The sequence below is a fragment of the Phlebotomus papatasi genome, chromosome 1, assembly GCF_024763615.1.
Source record: "Phlebotomus papatasi isolate M1 chromosome 1, Ppap_2.1, whole genome shotgun sequence".
NCBI classification, from domain to species: Eukaryota; Metazoa; Arthropoda; class Insecta; order Diptera; family Psychodidae; genus Phlebotomus; species Phlebotomus papatasi.
Genome location: NC_077222.1, coordinates 25,858,574 through 25,885,455, shown reverse-complemented (window position 1 = coordinate 25,885,455; position 26,882 = coordinate 25,858,574). Strand labels below are relative to the sequence as shown.

Below are 26,882 nucleotides of genomic sequence, written 5' to 3'. Positions count from 1 at the left end.
AAGTTTTTCCGTATTATAAGATACCTTTCCGTATGGAGGGATAAATATACTAAATTTTTGTTGAAATATTTTTTTTTCCTTGGAGCACTGTGAGCTGAGTCCGAGATCAATTTAGGAATTGGCTTCAAATAGCTCCATATAAAAAGGCCAACTTTCTAGGTGCTTACACAGGATAATAACCAAAGTGATTTTAAAATTTTTAGACTTAAAGGAAGCTGGGCTTTATTGCAAGTTCTTTCTGAGTGACAGAACCTTTTTTGTGAAGCAGGCCTCTGAAAAATTGCAAATATTTCCAGTATTATTAGAAGTGCCATAAGTTAGTGTGTTAGGGCCCATTTTGTATCTCATTTTCACTGCTGGTCTTTCTGAAAATTCTCCACACAATGGCAACCTTTGCTAATGACACCGCAATTGTAGCAGTTGCCGATTTTCCGATTAAGGATTTTGTGATTGTGAAGGCCGGTGACCAGGCTATTAAAATCGGACTACAAAAATGGAAAATCAAGGCCAGTTAAACAAGTACCAAGTACAGGTTACTTTCTTTCTAAAGAGAGAAACTTACCTATCAGTAAGACTGAATGCTGCAGAACAGAGACTTTCCAAACTATTGAGATAAGGTACCTAGGTATCCACCTTGGCAGAAGATTGACGCGGAGGAGTCATTTATGGACAAAGCGCAAACAAATAAGCAAAGTGAAGTAATGCGTATTGGTCTCTTAACTAGAACTGTGGGATTCAATTCTAGGATGCTGCTGCCAAGTCCAATATAGACATTTTACAAAGCCTCCAAAACAAGCACTGAGGCAAATCGCAAATGCTCTCATGTATGAGACAAATGATCAGCTCCATAAAGATCTCAATGCAGCAACACTTCAAGAGGGAAGCGTGGTTGCCAGTAAAAGATTCAAAAACAGACATCTTGGGTATCCTAGTGATTTCGCTGGTCGGTTAGCCATCAACGAAAGGATTGAATAGAAGGTTCACTAGGCTGAGACCTTCAGCCCTATTCATACTTTTATCAGGGACTCATTAAGCTATAACCGTGGTATTACATTAGAGAATTTCACATTAATATTTTAATCTGATTCACATCAATTGTTGCTGATATATGCCCTATTGTGCAATTTTCGTCAAGAGCTTTCAGAAATCGATTCATTTAGTGATAAAAAAGTGGACTCGAGCCACAAAAATTGGTTTAAATAGATTAAAATAGCATAAATACGATTGATAGTTAATGAGAATTGATCAAATTAATGAGAATTGAGCAAATTCATGAGCAAAATTTGCTCATTAAATTTTCATCAAGTACTACTTTATTGCAGTCATTCGGGTAGTTTCTGTGCCACAATTTTCTCACCAATTTATTCGTGTTTAAATTGTGATAAAAAGTAGTGCTAATACCTACTATTTATCGCGCACGAGATGGAGAAAGGACAAAAGACCTTGAAAAAGATCGGTGCAGAGGATAATTAAGAAAAAAGCTATACAAAAATGTGTTCGATCTACATTTTATATTCCTTCATAAACTTCTAGGATTTCGTGGTCAAATGAGATGGTAACCGAATTAATTGAGGCTGTACATTAGGGCGTTTCAACTAGGAAAAAAATTTTTTGGCACTATTCTGAGGGTGCTCTACATGATGAGACAAGAAAGTTTTTCTTCTACGACCATATGATCAGACGCTGTTTAGAGGTGGCTGAACGACCCTCTCTGTAGAACAAATTTCTGATTACAAGCAAATAAAAAGATTTTTGGTTCTATAATGCCTTACTTAGGGAATTCTACAAGACTATATTAAGAAAAAATTGCTTCTTGGGGGATTTCTTCTGCGGACTAGACGGTTTCCCTTCAGAAGAATGCGGTCAGGAAAACTTTGAGATATACAACATCAATACAGTTCACACTTGTATCGTAAAGAAATGGGTGAGCGTAGACGATATGAGGCAGCCCAGAAAAACAACGATTTTTACTAAAGCTTTCGGCTCAGACACCAAGCCTTCCTCAATGGCTGGGCGGGAAAGAACATTTCTTTATTTCCTGTTTTCTTTTGAATAATTCTTTCACTTATTCAAATCTAATGAGAATTTCTTGCTTTCTCATATGGTCTAGGTATTCACAGGGCATGGGATTTTGGGGGCACTGCAATTTAAATTCTAGTACTTTCGTTCATAGTAGTATTCATTTTTTCTTAATTACTACTTTTACTTGAAAACAAGGCAATTGCTTATTTCCAGGATTTAAATTTTTTTTAATTTTAATTTATAACAAAATTAAAATTGATTTGAGTAATCCAGGAAAATATACAAAATATTTTTTTAAAAAAATTGTTGAAATACGACGAATCGATTATTATGGATGATCCATTTACTAATTGAAAAGTTCCTAGTTTTACCCCAAATGGAGTTTTCCTGTTGCAAATTTGTTTCAAACCTTTTATAATTTAATCATAATCTTTATCTATAATTTTTTATTGCGAGTCGATCAACTCGCTTGACGAGCTAACGCAATATTCCCAGGGAATTGTGCGGAAAGAAGGGTTGAAAATCAATCTCCCTCACCAGGTTATCACGCTCTAATCACTTTCTCAGGCTAGCTGTGAAGGAGGAGATTATCATGGTGATCCGCATATTGCGTGTAAATACGATTGTCAAGAGCTCCAGCCACTTGCTCGAAGGTTTTGTGGCTGATTCTGCCGAGATTAAAACTCAATCTTCGTGGAAATGACGCACACAAGTGCCTTCCAGTGGAATGAGGATGAAAATTCATCATTGTTGTTGCGTGTAGATTTTCCCTTCGCCCTTCTTTTGTTGGAAAGTGCTGCGGTGAAATGATTTTGATAGAAGACCATCGAAATTGAATCGAATCACTTGAGATCTACACAAAAATATGTATATATACAAAATAAGGGAAAATAAAAGAGAAAGAGCGTTGACACGTGTCATTTGAAGAGCTACCGAGGAAAATAACTGAGAGGAAAAAGTGAGAAAAAAATGATAAATTGCCTCCCAGATAGTTATTTTCATATTAAAATATTCATTGACATAGTCGATATTTTTTATGGTTGATTTATTGCATAACAAACCATGAGAAATTCACAAAAGTTCTAACTGATTTTCATGCAAAACTTCGCTATTGAACGACAATTTCATTCAGGGTCAGGCGATTCAGAGAGAAATTTTCAGCTTTTTACAGACACTCCTCCAAATATTTAATGGCCTTGACCTCTTGCAAACCTTGCTTCATTTTGAATATGTCCTACATCATCCCAAATGCTCTACTCTGAAAAGGAGGAAGTTCATTCTTCAAAAGAACGCCACGTTTATTGTTCTTTATGTCAATGGTGACAAATTTTCCCTTTTCATGGAGACAACACCGATAACAACAAGCCCAGGAGTTAAAATAAATATTTTCCGGTTGTGCCTAATTACCAATTCAAAAAGAAATTCTGTTAGTGCAATTCATGTTGGATTCTGTGTAACATTCACTTGACAATGGCATCAAGTCGGAAACGTTTTATAAAGGCGAAGAAGTGTTACAGTGATGTGAAGAACATTCAAGGTACATTGTCATCGTCTGCGAGAATATAAGAGAGAATTAAGACTTTGAGGGCCAAATGGTTGGCTTTACGGAATCGAAACTATTTCTCAAGATATTAATACATTTGAATTTATTTAAAATCAAATTCCTGAAAAAAAGGAAGTTCGAAATTGAAGGATTAACGATTTAGTGATTGAATTTGTATTTGTTAAAGAAGTAGGTTTGTGTCTATAATACCTGTACAGTAGACTCTCTCTCAATCGGGAATATGGGGCGAAATGTCATCCGGTTTATCGATAGAATTGAGCGTCACAGCCTTTGTAAATTCCACAAAAAGCGCTCAATTATAAAGAATCATGATAAAATAGGAAGAACTACAGCGAATTTGAGCGAATTAGCTTCATAATTAAACGTGAAAATTGTTAACAAAACTTGTCGCCCGATTGAAAAAGAGCCGATTGAGTGAGAGTCTACTGTACTATTAACATTAGAAAATGTTCAGCCGGGACACATATCAATTATCAATTACAAATTCATATTTAGCCGAGTTACAAGGATTGTCATGAAATCTTTCCGCTACCAAATTTAACCAGTAAGAAATTAGTATAATGGCGTCTACACACTAGACAAATTTATGTCCATATTGAAGAGCCTGGGCACTTTCATCCCCTAAGTTTTTTTTTTTTAAATTTAAATGAATAAGAAAGACAATCTTCTAATCCTATTATTTTGGTCGTCATTGTAATATTACAAATGAAATAAACGTAAGACACGCGTATTTCATTTTCGTTTTTTCGGGTGATCTTCGAAAAGCTTTTGGGTGGCTGCTAAGTGAAATGATTTTCCAATTTGCAATCTATCTTACTCGAATCTTTTGGACCCACTTAAATAACGAAAACTGCTTTATTAACAGTCCAACTTAAAAAAAATCAAAGTCATTTTTACTTCTCGTTTTGTCCGTTTGGTGATTGAAATACTTCCAGTTCGAATATAGGTGTTTCTAGTGCAAGTCTTCACTTTTTTGTGATAAAACATAAAGTAATGAAACTGGTACCCATAATATTTTAGTTGTATTGCAATTCCTTATGTTCCTTATCAATCACTGAGTAATTCTTTAATGGCTTCTTATTGTGATATTTCACAAATTCTCAAATGTTCGCAAATTCAGTTAGAAAATTCAAAAATGAGTGAGAATTCAGAGCTTCACATAATAATAAAAATAATGTTATAGAGAAACTAGGCCTTCCCGATTTCTGGACATGCATTATTACTTCTTACAGGGATAGGGTTTACTGGATGCAATTCGAAAACATTTATCGACAGAAAAATTCTTTGTGGCCTAAAGGGGAATCGACCCCTTGACCCTTGAGTGCCTTAGATCACCAAATAAAGCTTGTCCAAATAGTTCCATTTACTTTCTATCCAATACACTATTTGAGAATAAACTTCCAACTGTAAGTGCGAAATATATTTTGCTTCGAAGTCTACTTTTCGAAATTGAAACTGCTGAAATAACGCAAAATGCACAGTAACTTTTGTTTTGTAAACATTTTTTTAACATTTCAATGAGAGTGAGTCAGATCTAGATCTAGTCATCTCGCTCATTCTCATGGAAAATTTTAAAAACATGTTTATAAACAAAAGTTATTATGCGCTGGGCATAAGTTTTAGTTTAGTATAATTTATATTTCTGGTTACTTTCGGCGCTTAAGCCGTAATATTCGAAATACTTTAGAAAATATTCGCTTGTCTGAATCAGTCAGTTTTAAATTATGAAGTAATCTTAGAATCTAAAAGTTTTAAACAAAATAATTCAAGTATTCCGAAATTTTGCTTCTTAATATTTCGATTTTAAAATTAAGGTAAAGTAACCTCGAATCGACCGGTTCCTCGACTCGACCGGTGGTCAATATTTGAATGTTTTAATAATGAATTTCTATAAAATTGTTATAAATTTTTATATTTCTTGACAAATTTTATTATAAAGTTTATTAAATTATTTATTATATTTATTACGAAACACCCCTTAACACAATTTTACAACTACTTTCGAAATAGATAATGTTCAGAACTTTATGTTTTAGCAGAGACACATTAGGAAGAATTATAACAAATTTTATATGAGGAACGAATCAGTCGTAGTAATTTTCAAAAACCCATCGGTGTATAGTGGTGTGCATATCTAAATAGCCTTGTCTGTTCTGCTTCTTTATGAAAATAGGGTAAGTGTGCCAAATTCCGCCCAGCTTACAATTTCGGCCACCTTTTTTGTTCCTCGATTTCCCATGAACTTTTAGATTTTACGTACTCTAGAGATTATACAATGCAAAAGAATAACAAAAAATGTAGCTTCGACAAACGAGATGACGTGAAAAAGACATTAGAAGAATTCCCGAAGGGCAAGGAACTATGAGAATGAAGGTGGCCGAAATAGGGCACCAAAGCTATGTCTATATTTTTATTTATTTTAAAATGTATTAAGAATGATTTTAGAGAAAATAAAGACGGTGAACCGTTTACAAGTTTCCAAGCAACACTCTTTAAGAAGAAAAAATTAAAAAACTCAATTTGAATTTAAAATATTACATTTCAAACTTGAGGCTTTGACGCTTGCATGCAACTATGCCGAAATTTGGCACACTTACCCTAACAGTGTGCACCATCAAGCTAACTCAAATGGCTTTCCGATTTTTTTAGCATCGCTATTGGTAAAAGTACCTATCTTTCAAGGAGTGAAATATCTGCTGAAAAGGTTTAGCTTCCGATTTTTTATTTTGAATAATTTTATCATACTTTCTGTTTCAGAATATCTTTAAAGGGGATACCGAAGTGAAATCTCTATTTCGAAAAATTATAGTTCTCCTAAGTTTTGATTATGTTCAAATATTTCAAAAATTCTGCTATTTAGAATACATTGTTTTGAGTCTTTAGAGATGTTTCTTAGAATTGTAAAAGGATGGTAGAGGTAGGGTGTCTCAAAGAAATAATGAACTAAGATTAATGGGTTACGGCCGAAGACTGGGTTGGCATATGTAGGATAAGTTATACACTCTACACAATTAGTTTTCGGAAAAAATAGAAAAAATATGTACTGACGTAGATGATGCTTATAAAGAAGCATTAAGATCTTTATCTATTTTTTCTATTTTTTATATCTGTATTTTTATCCGTGACATTATCCATATTAAAAAAGATTACGCCATTTTTTGGTAATATTGAAGCAGGTTGATTACAGTTGTGTGAGAAAAACTGTCAAAATTACTTCAGTAATGCCTAATATTGACAATTTTTTATTCTATGTGTAGAAAAGTTACGAAATAAAGCAGTAAGTCTATCAAGCTTTCTGTTTTAGTTAAGACACACTGAAAGAGATAATAACAAACAGTAGAGATTATTTATCTCAGGAACGAACCCACTAGTGAAAAAATTCGAAATTCTCCCGTTTCAAAAAATGTTTTATAGCCAATATTATTTTAAGAGAATTATAACAATTGCGCGAAGATTTTTCAGGACTTAATATAATAAGCTTTGATGCGCTGTTTATCAAGATTCGTAAAATAGAACAATTCTTTACATAAAGTGACCTTTAGCCATTTCGAAGTAATTCAACGAATACTATATCATCTCCCGAGACAGGATGATAGGTACCTGAAATATTTTACAACTATAATTTATTCATCAATTCTCTTGGTACCAGAGATGTGAATGAATCAACAGACACCATCAATAGTCACCTGACACTACATACAAATTTTACGCCACTGTTTTAAAACCATTGTTGTTATGCTGAGCTGCTGGCGCAAATGAAATGGAAAACAACACGGTATTGATGGTGAAAAGATGCCAAGAAGTGGCTAAACTACTGGGCTCAGGTGAAAGAGTCATCCAGAGAGAGAAAAAAAAGCATGAATGAAGTTTGTGGAATTTTCACCTCGGGAGTCCATTCCGTAAGATCTTTGCTAAATTAGCAGTAGTCGCAAGATATTGAGTCGTTATTGATGTCTTATACACCTTCCGCCTGACCATCGTGTGGTGCCTTGTGATGCTAATAGCAATAAACTTTATGATATTGAACCTCTAGCTGAGCCCTCTTTGGAACAGTATATGCCATTTTCTTGACCATGGAGATGTTGGAGGTTCGTCGGTGGTGGCGGAGACAATAAAATCGATTTTCAAAAGACATGAAACACGATCCAAAGTTGTTAATGGATTGAGATGCGTATTCAGGGGCTACCATTCACCCTCTCGAGGGGCATTTTTTTCAAAGACTCCTTATTGAGTTACCATCGAATGGCAATTTACCATGGCAATTTTCATCAAAATACATTTAGATCGGATCCAATTTTCATTCATCCACTTACTAGAGCAAACACTGGGTTAAATGGGAGGAAGATGGAAGGCATAAGTAGCTGGGAGGAAGGTCACTCTTCCAACTCAGGAGAAATGATCCCAATTTGCATCCTCGTGTGGAATCCTCGGGAAGAATTAACACAGCATAAATTGGAGCACGTGCTAAAACCATAGTTGTGCATGAAGGACGAGAAAAAGGTGCAAGAAGTGGAGGACTAAAGGTTAACAGACCACCCACACAGTTCTGGGTCCATCAACAACTCCCAAAGTACCTTAAAGACACCGGCTATTTGGACCTCAATGGCCAGTGATCGAGGCAAGAACATGTGAAAGAGTCAAAAGAAAAACATTTTAGAGGAGTGAACTGGACCCCAATTCACCTTCTCTTGACGGAAAAAAAGGTAAGAACTCCAAGCAAAAAAATGCTGCAGTTGAAGAACACTCCATGGAGGAAAAGGAAGAAATTTCTCAAGGAGCAAAAACAATCTCTGAAGAGAGGTTCTAAGTTAGGGCGCATGAAAGAACACTGAGAAAAATTTAGGAATATTAAAATGAGGCTTAAGGTAAACTGATAAAAGTAATGGAGATTGGCTGTTTTTTGGCATAATGATACAAAATTTCTATTTTAGTCTCAAATTTTTCTATTTTATCCAAGACACTCAGAGAGAGTATAACAGATTGCAGGGAGATTTTATCTGAGAAACAAACCACTAGCATAAATGTTCTAAGACTGAGCGATGCATAACACGATTAAGTGTTATATATGTTTATAAGTTTCGAAATAATATTCCCTTCCCGCAATGTGTTTTAGCCCGATGTACCTTCGGCTACCTTTCAGAAAATAAAACCTTACTTTTTGAGGACTTTGTTTAGGATTATGGCAGCTGGTTTGAATCAGCTGTTATTATTTTTTTCTGTAACGCAGCAGTTTTAGGGGGGACTTTTGATTCGAAACTGCCAGTTCGAAATAAAAATATCTCACTGAACTATCTCGCAGTGTCATTTTGCCTACTCTCAGACGCACAAAATAACGCATTGAACTTTCTCTCAGTGACAATTGCCTACCTTCTGGCTCACAAAATATCGCACTGAGCTTTTTCAGTGGAAAATGCCTACCTCCTGGTGTACAAAAATAACCCTTCGAAAGCTCAATAAGCTGTTTTTTTGTTACTGATAAATATAAAGCGCTGTCCGTGCAGATTTTTGAAGAATTTTCACACCTTTCACCAAGGATATCTTTAAAAATGCCTATAGTTTACGGTGAAATTGTTTAGTGAATTTAATTTTCATTTTTTTTTAAATTTATTTTTTACTCTATTTTTTAATAACAGTTCTACGACATACATGAGGAGAAGATCTGTTGAGTAAAATCTCCAAAAAACGAAATATTGCTATCAAGAGAACACAATGAGCACTAAAGTAATATGAAGGTTTCCATAATGTCCAGCTATCATGAATTATATAAAGGAAAACTAAACATTAGCTATTGTAAAACAACTTCATTAGCAAAACGTTTTTGGATTGTAAAGCAACTGACGATGTTTCCTTAAATTCCTGACAACATGTTATAAAACCCTGCGGTGAGACGAGTTTGACACAATATTTTTTTATATTTATTTTTCATCAACCACTAATATTTACTTGGTAACCCTTTGACATTTACTAAATTATCGCCAATACCACGTACCTCAAAGCAAGTTAGAAACGTTTCGGAATAAAATAGAAAGTCTGCTAGACTTTCTATTTTAGTCGAGACACAAATGGGAGTATTATAACAGCTAACTGGGAGATTTTATTCAGACACAAATCTGAAGGGGAGATTTTCCAAGACTCGCCCATGCATAGCACAGTGGGGTGCATTTTTAAAATATCCTAGTTTAAAAGCAGGCTGAGAGATGTTTTTTTCTGTTTCATTTTGATGATTAAAAACCTAGATATAAAATTGAATGTCTGTTGGGCCTTTTATTTTACCCAGGACACACTTGGACACATTATAACAGAAGGTAGATAAATTTTATGTTCTCACTATATGGGGGATTTTCTAAAACTCATGGGTTGCATAATACTTTTCACAATTCGAAACACTCTTGTAAAGAATACCAGATTAAAATTTAGCAATTTTGTCAATTTCTGACCATTCCCTTACTTTCTGCTTCTTTTTCTCTGAGTGAGTGTCTAATATATATGGAGAGAAAAGAAAAACAACACACATCTTCCCCACAAAACACAGGTAATGGTGGCCCTAAAGAGCCCTGGATATTAATATGGCTGTATGAAAAATATCGCTGAAGATGAATAAACAAACAGAATGGTTACAGAAATGTTATTATAGCACCCTTGTGTTAGATTTTTATTATTAACATAACATTGTCGAAAGGGAAAAATTCACCAACATCCATTTTCGCCTTCTTATGAGATACATATACGAAATATTGGCCCTATTCCTAATATTTACTCACTCTTCCATCCCTATCCATTCCTCCAGAGTACTTGTCCACTCGATATCCAACCACCCACGGGGGAAGAAAAATGCCTCAAGATTATCATCAATTAAGCAAATTGAAAATCACCAAGACTCTCCAGACCAAATCCTGGCCCTTGTGGATTGTGCCAGAGATGGATGAATTGGTCAATAAAGTCCATTAGGATTTAGCCAGACATTTTATTTCATAATTCATACTGGAAATTTCCTTCAAATTCCCAAACAAAATTCATGGTTCGAGAAGGAGACAGACTCCCCCGAGAATCCATTTTGATGGTTTCTCCTTGCTCTTTAGATTGAACGTCCAGACGTAGGTTGGACCCCTGGAACGGTTCCTATACAACGGGCATTCATAAACTGCTCGCTTGTCCTGCTTCTCACTGATCACAGCCCTCAAGTACATCACCGGAACTTCTGCTGTCAGCTTCATGAGACTCGCTTCCACTATCGCAGCCGATTCCACATCCCATTGAGCTCCCTCCATGTGCAGACCATGAATGTTAATGCCTTCTTGTGGGGCTATCCCAATTTCACTCTTTGTCTTCCTCGTAACATCGCAATTTAGGGACATCCTGTCCAGGGCATAGCCATGTCGACGAGCTGTTTGCTGCATCACAGCCGTAAGGAGGCTCTGGGGATTGAAGAAGCCTCCTAGCCAAACAACTGGCGGGAGGCTGAAGCTTGAGGTCCAAATCTAGCCAGAAATGATATAGAACGAAACGATCATCTGGAGATATATCTGGCAGTCTCATGTCCAAACAACAGAAATACACTGAATTCAAAGAGTACAACTATAGTATCCCTACACCTAGAAAATCTATTTACTTTTTGGTTTTTACCAATGCCTTTTAACCCTTTTTCCTTATCGCTTATCATAGAAAAATTTTAATGCTTCACTATCACAACCCGACAAACATTTTGAAGCAAATCAATTTTAAAAAAATAGTAATTTTTAAGTAATTATAACGTAAAAATTAAATTTTTCTTATCTCGCGTTAACACATAGTAAGTAGCACACCAACGGAATGCTACACTGAGAAAAAACGGGGGTGCTATTAACTTTTTTTCATAACTTTAATACTGTTTAGGTGTAAAAATATATCAACTTTTTTAATGTTAATTTTACACCTTTTTAAGGGTAAAATTAACATGAAAAGTGGTAACTCTAACCCCTAATACACCTAAAAGCATAATATTTACACCGATTTACACCGATTTCGGATCAATACTGCAGCGTAAAATGAACATTTCCGGAATGTTATTTTAACTTTTTCGGATTTCTCTCAGTGTACAAATTAAAGCCATTGTCCATACTCTTAATAATTGCTTTGCCCAGTGTATAAAATATGTCCTTAAAGCGGTCTTCAGACTAGAGGTTTAGTCCAGTTCCCGAAGGTCTCAAAATCCTAAATAGCGAGCAATTTTATTGCTTTTTGAGAGCCTAATAGGTCATTTATCTTTAATAATCAAATTCTAAGTAAATTTTTCCAAAAAAATTGTGATTGATAAGAAATTAGAGCAATTAAGCCATCTAAGCTTTATGTCTGAAGTCGCTATAATGGTTCCGTTCTGTAATAACCTATCGAAGAGACAAAGCCACTACAAAGCCAAGCTAAACCTATTCGAAAACCTACCGAAAGCCTAAAGTGCAAGTTAACGTACTGGCCGTTTTGGCGCTGATAGTTCTGCCATTCGAATTTATGTATTATTGACACTTCAAGCTTCAACAACAATGTGCAAACGCTTGCTGTAAAAACTGAATTTTTCTGTTGTTTTGTCGAATTTCAGGATGGCAGACCGTTTGAATTGCAATTTTATTAAGATAAATGTCCTATTCATGAACTTGCTTACTTTTGTGTAACTAGTCGGTTTAAACGCGTTCGAACTTCCAACGGAGTTTTAGGTAAGTTCACTCTGATATACCTTCGAATCGGTAAAGGAAAAACCTCAACCGGAGAGAGCTCTCAAATCGAGAAGATTATTACTGAACTAGAGGAATAAGTACTTATTAAGTTCTTAATTAAGGAATTTTCTAAGTGATAGCAGTGACATCTGGTGGAAAAAAGTGGAAACTGTAGTTGCTAAAAAGTGCCTAATAGTGGTGTTCCAATGAAAAATGAACATGTTTTGTTTTAGCATTTTAAAGTTCTCAAAGTTTCTTATATAATCGATTTTTTATGGATTGTTTCCTCTTACGACTGTTTGGTGATTTTAGAACACGTCGACAAAATAGTTAGGACAGGAACCAACTCAAAGAAAAGTCGATTATGCAGGTGCACTTAAGATCAATTAAGCGCTAAAAAAACATGTTCATTATTCATTGAAATAGCACCATAATATAGGAGAAACTGGGGCACCACCAAACACGGAGTAGCACCAAACACTGCGATTTTTTAATCAGATTTTCGACTTCTAAGGACAAGACCTATATCAATTTATAGGCACTATAGGGATGCTTGTCTACTGAAGAAATAGTTGAGATCCAAGTAGTTTAAAAATAAAAATTAGTGTTTGGTGCTACTCCGTGTTTGGTGGTGCCCCAGTTTCCCCTATTCCGTTAAAACTTTTCTTTAGCTCATGAACTAGGCGTTTCTAAATTCCGATAAATCCTTCCTCTAGGTCCACTGGAGCACAATCTGGGAGTATAAGGTGCCCCAAGTATTATCAAAGTCTGATATTTTTTCCCTTTAGCCCTATAAACTTATGATTCGAACGTTTACTTCACCAGTTTTTTTATACTCATTTTTTTAACTCATCATTTCAATGATTTTCTAGGTCCAGGCAGGACTAGAATTCTTGTATTTTATTTCATTCCAGTATATCCTGGATTTCAAGACCTCATCCGGCACCAGATAAATCTACTTCAAACAAAGTATGTGTCCTGTTCTACAGTTTAGAGCAGCGTATTAATTATAACAAGAAGATAAGTGTGTATGAAAGTGCCTTTTTTGAGAAAAAAATTAAAGTCAAAAAAAGTTTTTTGAGCTTTAGGGTAATTAGTAAAAAGTACTTAGTCGGAAGTCCTTAATCAAATACTTAATAAAATTACTTTTCATGTCCTTATTACAAACTACTTAATTAAGGACTTTTACAAAGGCTCCAATTAAGTACTTTTAGTGTTAAAGCTGCGACGTGTCATATTAGTTTCATTATTCGCTACAAAGCGCAGACGTTTGCTGATTTTAATATATTTTTAATATAATATTGTTACTATTCTGAGGTAGGGTAGAACCTACAAACTCCTCGCAACTAGTCTCATTCGACTTACGACCGAAAGAGGGGAAAGAAGATTTGAAGAATGTAATAAATGATATCCGTTTTTTGCTTTTTATGGCAAGAGATTAGTAGTATCATAAAAGACTTTATAGAATACGTGCACAGAATCGTTGAAGATTGAAAATATTTTCAGTGTAAATTCGAATTTCCATTCGAAAATCCATTAAAGTTATTAAACGGATAGTTTGTCTGCACTAATAATATTCGCTTTTCGAATAACTTTTTTCATTATTTTGAAAGTTTTTTTTTCATATTCTTCGTAATAAAATAAAAATTTAAAACACTTCGAGTATTCGAACATCATGAAGTACGGCTTTCAGCTATAAACACTTTGATTGTAGTTTAATAATGTAGTGTCATTAGTTCTAAGGAATATTTATGAATTTCTGAAATAACGAAAATCATGTATAAAATTTGATGAAATTTCTTATTCAACTAAACTTCGTCTGGATACTAATGGGTTAATACTGAATATCCTTCAACGAAAAGCTCTACAAGTTTTATCCAAGACACTCACCTCAAGCTCCTGCGCTCGAAGAAGCAAATCCGAGAACCAGTTCTGCACTCCCAGGAGACTAGGATAAGACCGTTTTGTCCACTTGGCGGGAATTTTGTCTGTGAACAAAGCATTTTCAAGCTCTTCCATGTCATTGGACATTGTGAGCTCCCCCGAGAGGCCTAGTTTGAGTTCCATGAGCGAACGCTTTATTTCCCGCCAAATGACATTCATCCTTTCACATTCTTGCAGAGCAACAATGGCATAGGGAGTTAGATGACTGCTCGCTTTGGCTGAAAGTTCTTCCATCACAAAGCCTCCATGACAACTGTCCAGAAAACTATCCACAATATCTCGGACAACATCCTGCCTGCTGATGCCCTCTGATGACGATGATGTGACATTCTGTGGCTGAAGACGCAGAAGCATACCAAACATTTCGGCAGCTTTGGATGTCTCGACTACGATTTCGACATTCGGATGCAAACCATAAAGATAGGGTGATTCTGGTGGGAGATTCTCATCGATATACGTATGGTATAGGGTGTAATCGAGATTGCCGGGTGCCTCGAATCCAGGAAAGAATTCTAATTCATTTTCAATAAGAGAGGGTTGCAGGAATTCCTGAAAAAGGATATTTGTAAAAGAATATTTATTTAAAAGAGAAGATTAAAATAAAATTTTATTGAACTTTGTTTTTGAAATTTTTATTTTCCTTTGATTTTACAATTTTTATGAAATTTCCATGGTGAAAATGTACTTGGTGAATCAATTGTATTTAACATAAATTTTTCATAATAATATTTTAATAGTATATTTTTGTCAGGAAACCCACGGGGAACCAATACATATTTCAATGAACCTACGAGGAACCTATACTCTTCTAGGGAACCTTGGGAACTGAAATATTTTTCAGAGAACTTACGGGAAAACCGGGCAACCCATGCATTTTTCAGAGAACTGTCAGGGAACCCGGGAAATTCATGCATTTTTCACGGACCCCATGGGGAATCTATATTTTTTTTCAGAGAACTCTCAAAGAACCCGACGAACCCATACATTTTTCAGGGAACCCTGAGAACTCGAGATAATCTAATTGCTTATGAATAATCGCTTAGTTGATCGTTATGGGGGCGTGGTCTATTTTCTTTTACAAATTTCCTCTACTAGTAATACAATAAAAATATGCAAAGTTTATATTCAAATATTCAGTTTCTAATCAAACAATTTAGAAAATACATTAACATTATTCTATTTCATTTTTCTGAAGGAGGCGTTACCGAAGGCACTTTTAGGGCGTGGCCTGTTTTGAAATTATATTATAACATTTTAGAGATCAAATTTATGAGTATAGGATAAGTGTGCCAAATTCCGGCCAGCTTCCAATTTCGGCCACCTTTTTGTGCCTCGAATTTCCATAAACTTTTAGATTTTACGTACTCTAGAGATTATACAATGCAAAAGAATAACAAAAAAATGTAGTTTCGACAAACGAGATAACGTAAAAAGATATTGGAAGAATTCCCGATGGGCAAGGAACTATGAGAATGAAGGTGGTCGAAATAAGGTACCAAAGCTGTGTCTATATTTTTATTCATTTTAAAATGTATTAAGAATGATTTTAGAGTAAATAAAGACGGTAAACTCTTTAAAGGTTCCAAGCAACACTCTTTCAGAAGAAAGAACAAGAAAAATAAATTTGTATTTAAAATATTACATTTCAAACTTGATACTTTGACGCTTGCATGCAACTATGCCGAAATTTGGCACACTTATCCTACCTGATACTTAAATATACTTAAATGTTCAGTTTATAATTGTTTCTTATAAATTGAATTATTTTAAAAGAGAATTTTAAAACAAAACAAATTTCTTCTTACCTGTAGGTAAGTTTGACATAAACGTTTGTCCCAATCATCCGTGATATGTCCTCCGTAGATAATTTCACCAAACATGTATCGTAGATCATCCCAAGGCACTGCTTTCAAGTCATCCTCAAGATAGTTCTGCAGAACCCTTGAGCTAAAAGTAAGATCTCCGTAGTTGAAAGGGTACGACCTATTCCATCCGGCTGCTCCGAATTTCTTCCTCTCCCCCACAATGGCATGGAAATAGCACATGGCGAAGAGGATAGCCTTGAACTCAACCTCTCGTGGACAGGCATCGAGAGTGGCCTGGTTGAATTGATTGAGCGCCCCATGGAGATTGGCACTCATACCAGATGGTGGTTCATTCGTGACTTTTATCGCTGACTCGAGGATACCCTGGGGCAAAATGTGAAAATCAGCAGATTCAGCCGGCTCAGCACTCATGAACAGTCGGAAGGATTCATGTGGTTTTTTTGTCGCAGCATCAATGCACTTTTCCAGCTTTGGCAGCCACTTTGCCACCAAATGAATATTCTGCAATATGACCCAGTGACCTTCCCTGGCCCCCATGTCAATTGCCAACTCAGCATTAATTTCCTGACCCTGACCCAGAGATACGATATGGCAGTTACCCAGCTCTGTTGTAAATTCCAGCTGCCGTCCCAAACGTTCAACCTCCGTGATTGGATCTACACCTGGGCAGAGAACGAAGAAGATGGGGGTTTGGGATGAGCTTTCCTGCAAGGCATGAGAAAAAGGTTAGATAAATACTGAAATAGGGACGTAATTTGTTCGATAAAATTCCTCCCACTTATTTGATTTTACCCTAAGGGACAAGAATAGGGCGTATGACTAAAGTCTCACAGTTCCGCAAAGATACGGCTTTTAGTACATTGAGCTTACTAATTGAATTAGAATCAATTAAAATTATTTTTTTCATTATGTAAATCAGAATCTACACGGTTTACCTTCCTTACATGATTATATTAAATTTCAAAATTGCAGAATGCTTGAATTCACAACATAGAGCTAAATTATATTTTATGTTGAATAATTTTTGTGTTCATGGTCATTGACTATCCATTAAAAGTGGTGCACGAATTACAAGAAAATCAACTCAAAATTTATAATTGTTAATAAATTGTATTTTTTAAGAACTTGATCTTTAAACTTGAATACATATTAAGTTCAGAAATAATTTTAGTACTTAAAAATTTAACTTTCAAAAATTCGAAAACACATCCGAAAACAAAAAAAAACCGTGGCAGCCGTTTTCGTAATTAAAGAGGAGAATGGGAAAAGGTGTCTCAAGATAATATTGACTTATAAAGGGGCCATTGATGACCGAAAATCGATATCTCTTTTCGTTTGTCCTCTAGTCCGGTAACAAGCTTTTTATACAAATAAAAATAAAATATTATAGAAAGTTAAACCAATTAGGAGTACATTACCGACTGGGACCGGTACAACAGGATTGGAAATTTCAAGACCTTACAGAAAAATCCAAATTTAAACAAATCAGTTAAAAAATAAGCACTTCAGAATTGTTAAACTTTAACCTTTATTTAAATTCGACGTCATTTTTTTTACGGTCAAAACATGCATTTATTATGGCCAAAACATATTCGAAAATAAAAGAAATCGTGGGAGCCGTTTTCAGAATTAATTAAAAGAACATGGTTTTGGAGGGGTAGGAGAGAAATATGTTTCAGGATAATATTGACTTATGGGAAGATCACACAAAATTGGAAGTCGATATCTCATACCGTTTGACCTTTATTCCGGTAAAAAAAATTTTCGGATAAATAAAAATAAAATGTTTATAGACATATAAACCAATTACGAGTACTTTTCCGATTCATTACCGATTGGGACCGCAATCATTTATATTGGAAATATCAAGACCTTTTCAAAAAATCTAAATTTTTTCAAATCGGTAGAAAAATAACTGCTTCGGAGGTGTTATACTTTGACCTTTGAGAATTCGATGTCGAAATTTTTTCGATAGTAGGTGTCTATGAACGAAATGTTCGAATTGACTTCCTCTAACGGCGTTATCACACTTGCACATTAAAATTTTAATGTGATTCACAATAATTATCGCTTGTGAGCGTCCAAATATGTTATTTGTGTCTTTGAGTCACTTAATATTTGGGGTTTTTCTATATTTATTAATAAGGAAAAGTGAACTTGGCCTGCAAAAATAAGTTTAAATTTACCTAAAGCATAAATATTTTTCACATTAAAAAATTAAAGAGAAAATCGCATTAATTTTTTACATTAATGCTATAAATCAATTTATATCAAATTTTGCGGGCCAAGTCTACCTTTTTATCAGCAAATGGATCAAATTTTGAATATAAAATGATTCAAACACACAAATTAGACATTTGGACTCTCACCAGCGACAATTAATGTGAATCATATTAAGATTTTAATGGGCAAGTGTGATAACACAGTAAAACAGATCCGAAAATAAAAGAAATACTATAAGCTGTTGTCGAAATATACTAAAACAAAACATGGTTTTGGAAGCTGATATTTGTTTTTGTTTAAGTTCAATATGAGTTCAAATTCGAAAATGAGCGGATTGTATTCAACCTAGAGATTCTGATTTTGGAAAGTGTCATGAATAGGGGACGTGGGACTAGATTGTTGTACGACTTTTCCGCCTATTTCTAAATGAAGCTGGTCCTTACAAATTATTTCATTTAGATTCACAATTATTTTGTTTATATAAATTACATCATGTTGAAACCCAGTTTCCACTAGAAATATGAGAAAAGTCGAATAACAATGTAGCCCCACTTCCCCCTACTGCTCTTTTCTTGACTTCGAGCTGTGATACTGCCACCGGTAAGGCACCTGCGACAAACAAAAATAATAATTTAAAAATTTCCAAAGTTCTTTTGATTAATATAAAATAAATATAAGATATAAAAAAATTACAAAATTAAAAATGGCTTCGAATTTTCTACCATCGTATAACTCTTATAAATTTTGCGAATATTGAAGTATTTGAAATAAAAATTATAAATGAAAAAATAAAAGAAACTGCCACACAATCTCATAAGAAAATAGCTTGAAAAATGAATGTTCCTTCTAGGCAGAGGAAAATAATCTTTGGCAATGTTGTAGAGCGGTGAACTTCCTGCAAGAATACGCTAAGCGCATAAAATAGAATAAAGCACAGGAAATACCATTATGCCATATTTTACCACAGATTTACCTTATTTAATTTAATTCACAAAATATTGGATGAGTTCATATATTCTGTCAGTAGAAGAGGTCGAAAGTTTGGAGTGGTATATCTCAGCTCCTGATGAACATAATTGGATGGGTGAACTATTGTTGGAAAGCTTGGCTCATTAGCTTTTAGAATCTGGTATACTTAATCTGCTATGAGTAAACCATGGTCATCCAGAGCCATTTATGTCGAAGAAAACATTTTTTGCAACGTCTTTTTTGGCCATCTACTGCTGGGACCAGGAGTGACCCACAATTCTCGCACTTGGACTTTTTGTTAGAGGAACTCAAAGGGTATAATTTGTGGAAGAAACTTTTTTTTTGGACATCTTACTTTTTTTATTCATCGACTTTTGCAAGAATTTTGAAGTGTTAAACGCAAGGAAAAACTTACAGAAATCCTAAAAGAGTGGTTTCTAGAGGAGAAGGATAGACGTTGGGGTGAAATTGAAGTGACATTTGGATTCCTTGGATCAACTTATGGGGGAGTACTTAGAACATTCCAAGTCGATATCTTCATTAGTTTGTCCAGAAAATGAGATAGAAGGATTTCTGTCATTTTTTTCTATGCGTGTAAAATGTTAAAATTCTTGCAAAAGTCGATGAATAAAAAAAAGGAAGATGTCCAAAAAAAAAGTTTCTTCTACAAATTATACCCTTTGAGTTCCTCTAACGAACAATCCAAGTGCGAGAATTGTGGGTCACTCCTGGTCCCAGCAGTAGATGGCCAAAAAAGACGTTGCAAAAAGTGTCTTCTTCGACATAAATGGTTCTGGATGACCATGATTTACCCATAGCCAATTACATATACCAGATTCTAAAAGCTAATGAACCAAGCTTTCCAACAATAGTTCACTCATTCAATTATGTTCATCAGGAGCTGAGATATACCACTCCAAACTTTTTACCTCTTCTACTGACAGAATATATGATCTCATCTAATATATATATATATATATATATCGCCCACTTCTCCAATATGGTTCGAATTAATTACAAAAACGAACAGAAAAAAACAAAAATGAAAAGTAGATTTATTGAGTACAATATTTTAATTAATTATGAATATTTGACTTCATGTCCGAATCACGGAAATTATTTTCCATATTTGACTGTTTGTTAAGTTTCAATCAATTTTTCGTACGTATTAATGTCATTCAAAATAATTTGATGTAATGAAAGCTGAATGTTCAATTAGTATTTCACAAGAATTTGATTTTTTTTATATAATATTATGAATTTTATGAAATAATCCCCTGAGTTATGGGATAAGCAAAGGTTAAAGTTTTAAATAATTAGTGTCAAAATTAAAGATTTGTAATTTTGAAATGAAAAAGCAACTTAAAGACAACCTAAGGGTGTTTAAAGAAATATAAAGCTACATTACTTATATTATTTAAAAAAAAAAATAAATAAAAAAAAAAAAAAAAAAAATAATAATAATAATAATAATAATAATAATAATAATAATAATAATAATAATAATAATAATAATAATAATAATAATAATAATAATAATAATAATAATAATAATAATAATAATAATAATAATAATAATAATAATGCTGGCACAACATTTCATCACTGATAGAAATCCGAAACAGTTAAAATAACATACCGGAAATGTTAATTTTACCCTGCTGTATTGATCCAAAATCTTTGTAAATATTACCCTTTTTAGGTGTCTAGTAGAAAGTCTAGTAAACTTTCTATTTTATTCCGAAACGTTTCTAACTTACTTTGAGGTAGGTTTGGAGGAACGTCTGTTCGACAAGGAACCCCTATTGAGACTTTTGTCAAAATGTTGAAAATTATTTAATGTATCTAGTAAAATATAAGTAATATAACGTTTTTTCTGTAATATACCTTTTACTATAAACAGAGGTGTTCGAATTTCATATCCAAAATGGTACAGAGTAGGGTGTCAATAGGTGCTGATACGAGTTCTTAAAGTGTCAATAGACGTTCCTTTCACCCTACGTGGTATTGGCAATAATTTAATAGAAGTCAAAGGGTTAGCAAGTAAGTAGTAATAGGTGATGAAAAATAAATTAAAAAAGATATTGTATCAAACTCGTCTCACCGCAGGATTTTATGACATGTTGTCAAGAATTTAAGGAAACATCATCAGTTGCTTTACAATCCAAAAACGTTTTGCTAATGAAGTTGCTTTACAATAGCTAATGCTTAGTTTTCCTTTATATAATTCATGATAGCTAAACTTCATGAAAACCTTCATCTTACTTTAGTACTCATTGTGTTCTCTTGATAGCAATATTTCGTTTTTTGGAGATTTTACTCAACAGATCTTCTCCTCATGTGTGTTGTGGAACTATTATTAAAAAAAAATACAGACACAATCTATTAAAATTAAAATTAAATTCACTAAACAATTTCACCGTAACACTAGGCATTTTAAAGATATCCTTGGTGAAAGGTGTGAAAATTTTTAAATAATCTGCACGGATAGCACTTTATATTTATCAATAACAAACAACAGCTGATTGAGCTTTCGAATAATTATTTTTGTGCGCCAGAGAGTATGCAATTTCCACTGAGAAAGCTCACTGCGATATTTTGTGCGCCAGAAGGTAGGCAATTGTCACTGAGGGAAAGCTCAGTGGGATATTTTGTGCGCCTGAGAGTAGGCAAAATGACACGGCGAGAAAGCTCAGTGAGATATTTTTATTTCGAAAGAACAGTTTCGATTAAAAAGTCCCCCCTATAAATGCCGCCTAAGTGTTTATTTTTAGTCGTTTTTATTTCACTAATTTTTTAAGTGCAAATCTGCAAATACTTTAAATCCAAAAACGATAAAATTGTGTACCGTAGTCCAGTAATCTCCTCAACAGAGGATTTGTTTTAAGCTGCTTAATTTGTTCAGGCAACAAGCTAATAAATTGACACAAAAACTACTTCAATGCAAAACCAGACCATTACTCTTTAGTAATTATTCAATCGAATTGTTTTCACTGGGAATACTAGTAACACAAAATCTCTTTTATTTGTGCTTTAGCTTGGTTTGGATCATTTTCTCATTAGTGACAAATTGGTCCAAATCCATAAATATTATAGCGATATTTAGTATTTTATGGCATAGTAAAAATCACCTTTCATATCTTTCAATATACAATTTAGTATCGATTGATTGTAAAATTATGGATCTCTATATGTGCGATATACAATTGAGTTATTATAACTTGCAAATTGTGACCTAATTGAAAATGCTCTTCGTGATTAATCCCATGATATTCAGTGGAATTTAGGCTGAATATTGGGTGGAGGAAATACAATTTTGCTGAAATTTCGCTTGAGTTATTTGGAGTTTCAGTGCGGTTGTTTCTCGTACATGGAGTTACGTTATATTGCTACAGAGGTGAATAAATAACTAGGATTGGCATAAATATTGATAAACAGCAACTCTATATGTTCCATATGGATACTTCTTAATCCTTTGAGAACGTGAATGACTCACTGGTTATCAACGGAGAAAATCATTTTTACTATCTAATGTTATTTTTCTTTCATGTAGAAATATGTATTAGGTATCAAATATTTAAGCTCAAAAGTGAGGATTTTTTTTTAATCTTTATTGTTTTTAAGAAAAAAAAACTCTGGGGACTAAAAACTACAATAATTATTGGGCAAGGCTTTCAAGCTTCACACAATCTCTGGCTTCGCACACTCAATTGTTCTTCCATGTTCCTTTAATGAATTTGATATAGTGACAATTTATTTTAATAGCCAGTTGTAAGTCTTATATTTTCTGCATAAATTGGTTAAATTTATTTTAGGAACATAGAAAGAATATGAAATGTTCGAAGCCAGAGTATGTACGAAGCCTATAATCCTTCCCCTATATAACATTTTTCATCAGCATTTGTATTATTTAACAATGCATTGGTATTTTCAAAAAAACTTCTTGAAATTATTTGGTAACTTGCAGGAGAAAGTGCGGTACCTTCGAAAATTTAAGTATTGGGCAACTGAATTTTTTATATTCTTCATAATTTTAAGCCCAAAATATTTTAAGAAAACGTGAGGCATAAAATTAATTAATGAAATATGGCTTTTCTTGGGTCAAATGTATTACGTAACACAAGAAAAAATTAATTCTTCGAAACTTGTATTGTTAGAAAGTACCGCATTTTCCCCTCCAACCTAATGGTCCATAAATGATCTATCTGACTTCATGGTTAAGAAAAGACAAGACAAAATATTCTGCCAAATAACTCATTTCTTAGTTATGGACAAAAAACTTCTGATCCTTAGAGGAATTAACAGGGTTCTTAGAAATTTGATTGAAGAAATTTGATAATAGATTTTTCTAAAAAATATCTTTTTATGCTGTTTACCTATTTTGAGAGTTTGGATATACCTTGAAATTACTTGTTTTTGTTGGGCGAAAAAGTCATTCTAAGAATGGGATTTTATACATATTGATTGAATTGGATAAAACATTTTTTTTAATATATTAAAAAGCTTCAAAAGCCCCAAGAGCGAAATATTGATATTCCTAGAATTTACAATATAAACAGATAAATCACGAAAATATGATTTTAATTTGATATTAATTTAATAATAATCGGATGTTATTTGTAAATTCGAAACTTCTTTCCAGAATAGCTTTTCATTTAAAAAAAAAATTCTCAGGAAAATCAGAAAAGCAATTAATCAACTGAAATTTAGCTTTCCAGTTTATTGATTTAAAATTCTGGAAAGGAAATACAAATTATATTTGCATATGGTAAAAAAATTTTAACTGGAAAATAATAAAATAGCCCAATTAAACTCAATGCACAAATTATCTCAAAATCCAACTTTCAATTGAATTTTTACACATAGGCACCGAGCTTATCTGGAATTAGCACTGGTCAATTTTTATTCTAAATAGTTTGAGTACTGAATGTCAACAAGAAAAGAAAAATATTTATAGAACTATAGGGTAATGAACTTTTGAGATATTGTCGAGTCAATTTCGAAAATGGGACTTCGAGATATTCGATATGGAATTTTCAAAAATCAGTTTTTCGATTCAATCTTTCGAAAAATTGATTAAATGAAGTGTCAATGATCGGAAAAGTTGTAGCTTTTCACAAAACCTTTCCAAATCACGTTTTAAAATCAAATTATGACAATTAGAATGTAAGTTATGCCAATTAATATAAATTTTCTGATCCTTTATTGCTCCGATCAGACGGATTGGAAGAAAATTGACGAATTCTGTGTTAATATATATTTTTTAAACCCTTTATTCTAATTCTTTCAAAGACAAATTATGGTAATTAATCATGGTAATTAAAAAAAAACAATTTATATTTTCGCGATACAAAATCATATGAGTACTGGGTTTTTTGATAAAATTTATCCTTATTATCCTTGGGCATGATACGTTTGGAGTATATTAAATTATATTAACATGGACGTATATTGTGTGCAAAGAACAAAAGAGGTTTTTGGTTAGATTCGTTAAATTTGTCGTTTCGTGTATTCCGCTTGATGATTTTATATATCAATTCATATGACTTTCGGAGGCTTCAGACTTGAGACATGTCTAAAGCCAAAATTAGATACAAGGACCGGCTTAGGGATCAGCTCAAAAAATAAGGATTGGTGTCAACTCAGGGATCAGCTCAAAATTTGGGGAATTAGTAGGGAAATTCTGCAACAATCTGACAATGTCATATGACAAATCTTCGTGGTTAAATTCGAAACCAGGGCAATGTTTAAGTCATATGACGTTCAGAGGCTTCAGACTTCAGATATGTCTAAAGCCCAAAATTGATACAGGGATCGGCTTAGGGATCAGCTCGAAAAATAAGGATTGGTGTCAACTCAGGGATCAGTCCAAATTTGGACGATCAGTAGCTTGATCAGTAGGGGAATTCTGTAACAATCTAACAATGTCATATGACAAATCTTCGTGGTTAAATTCGAAAGTAGGACAACGTTTAAGGACAATCAGTATCGAATGGTCATTATAAGCAGCTCTATGAACCTCTCAATGATTGATATCATTCAAATATTTGAATAGTCCTGCCGAATTTACCACAAAAAAAAATTAAATTTGTCATATGACATTGTCATATTGTTACAGAATTCCCCAGAGGTCAAGTGAAATTTACGAGGATTGGCGACATCAGAATCAGTGGAAATAATTATAAAACTTCACTTTAGGTGTTTTTCGAATTTTTAATTGGGTAAAAAAGTATAGAGAGTAATTGTACGTAAAGTACGCATAACCTTAAAATTCATTAAGATTGGAGTAAGGGAAGTCCGAGTGCTCCTATCTGTATGAAAAATGCATCGTTATTGCACTTGGAAAGCCTTTCAGCACATTTAATAGAAATTTGCGCAAAAAACGCTTTTTCCTAAAAGTCTCAGTGTATTATGATACTTTGTGCTGATCTTTACCGCCAAATTGTTCGAGCTGAGTATTCTCGAGGATGAGCTTGTGTCCATTTTTGGCATATGTCTATTCGTCAAACTTAGTAAAATTTAGATCATAAGATATATTTAGAACTTTAAAAATTTCAAACCATGAAAGCAATTAAAAGTCATTCTAAAATAGTGCCATATTAAAAAAAAAACAAAATTAAAAAAAAAACAATTTTTGTAGCTTATCCTATTTTAATGTAAAATTCCATTTCTTCAGTAAATGGACGGGATTTTTTTCCTAAAGTTTCTTAATTAAAGTTTTAATTGGATTGAAAAATTCTCTGATTTGGTTAATATTAGGAATCTCATATAACTTGATCTAGTTCACCACAGGCCTTATCACGGGTTTTCAATTATCATAGCGTTTTATGTTGTTCTAAGCTTTATTAATGTGGAAAATTAATTTAATAACTGTTTTATAGGCTTCATTGTTTCTATTTTTCTTCTTGTATTTTTAATGTCACCGACATACATAAAAGAAGCTTGCATAACTACTTGTGCATAAAATGCGAGTTTCAATATAATTAGAACGCAAATTTCCATTAAAAAAAATAATAAAATAGAGCAATCTCATAAGAAAACTGAAGTACTTAAAGTCTTGGGGCGCTTTAAAAGAACTCTAGAAAGACAAACTGTACATTCAGTTATACATGCCCCGCTGTGACCGAAATCTCTATTACAATTTAATTACATACAATTAAGGATTTTTAACCCCTGGGGAAATCCCATGAATTTCCCAGTAGAATTTATCATCTACTCAAGATTGTACTCATTTTTAAAATTATTCCCTTAATTTTCCATTCCGTCTTAAATTGGTCTTCCACCAAATATTGCCGTCAGATGAAATTCTATTTACACTCAAGAGATGGATAATATAGAAAATTCCTTTTTATTTTTTTCTCTCTCTCTCTATACACCGATTTTTCGTCCCAAGGCGAATGTGAAACAATCTTCGACACAGGAAAAAAGCAAGAAAAAAAAACACAGAAAAGACCACCAGAAGAATTTTTGACACGGTAATTCACATAAAAACGTGTTGAGAATTTTTAGATGGTTTTCTTGTATCAAAAATTCAACATTAAAATAAACTTGTAAATATGGACAGAATAAATATGTGGAATGACTTTTGAGAAGACCATCCTTTGGGGTAAGAGGTTGATGGAAAGTTTTCCCAATTTATTGTGCTTT

General features: G+C 33.5%; 1 protein-coding gene across 1 annotated transcript in view; it reads right to left on the bottom strand.

Moving 5' to 3' along the window:
- Positions 1-10,536: 10,536 nt before the first annotated feature.
- LOC129799813 (dynein beta chain, ciliary) overlaps positions 10,537-26,882 on the bottom strand; it is an 88,642-nt gene continuing 72,296 nt past the window's right edge. The window contains exons 12-14 of the mRNA XM_055844040.1: positions 16,023-16,748; positions 14,164-14,766; positions 10,537-11,064 (exon numbers count right to left, since the gene is read on the bottom strand). Coding sequence (XP_055700015.1) covers positions 10,600-11,064; positions 14,164-14,766; positions 16,023-16,748 — 1,794 coding nt within the window. The 3' untranslated portion in view covers positions 10,537-10,599. The remainder of the gene's footprint in view (positions 11,065-14,163; positions 14,767-16,022; positions 16,749-26,882) is intronic.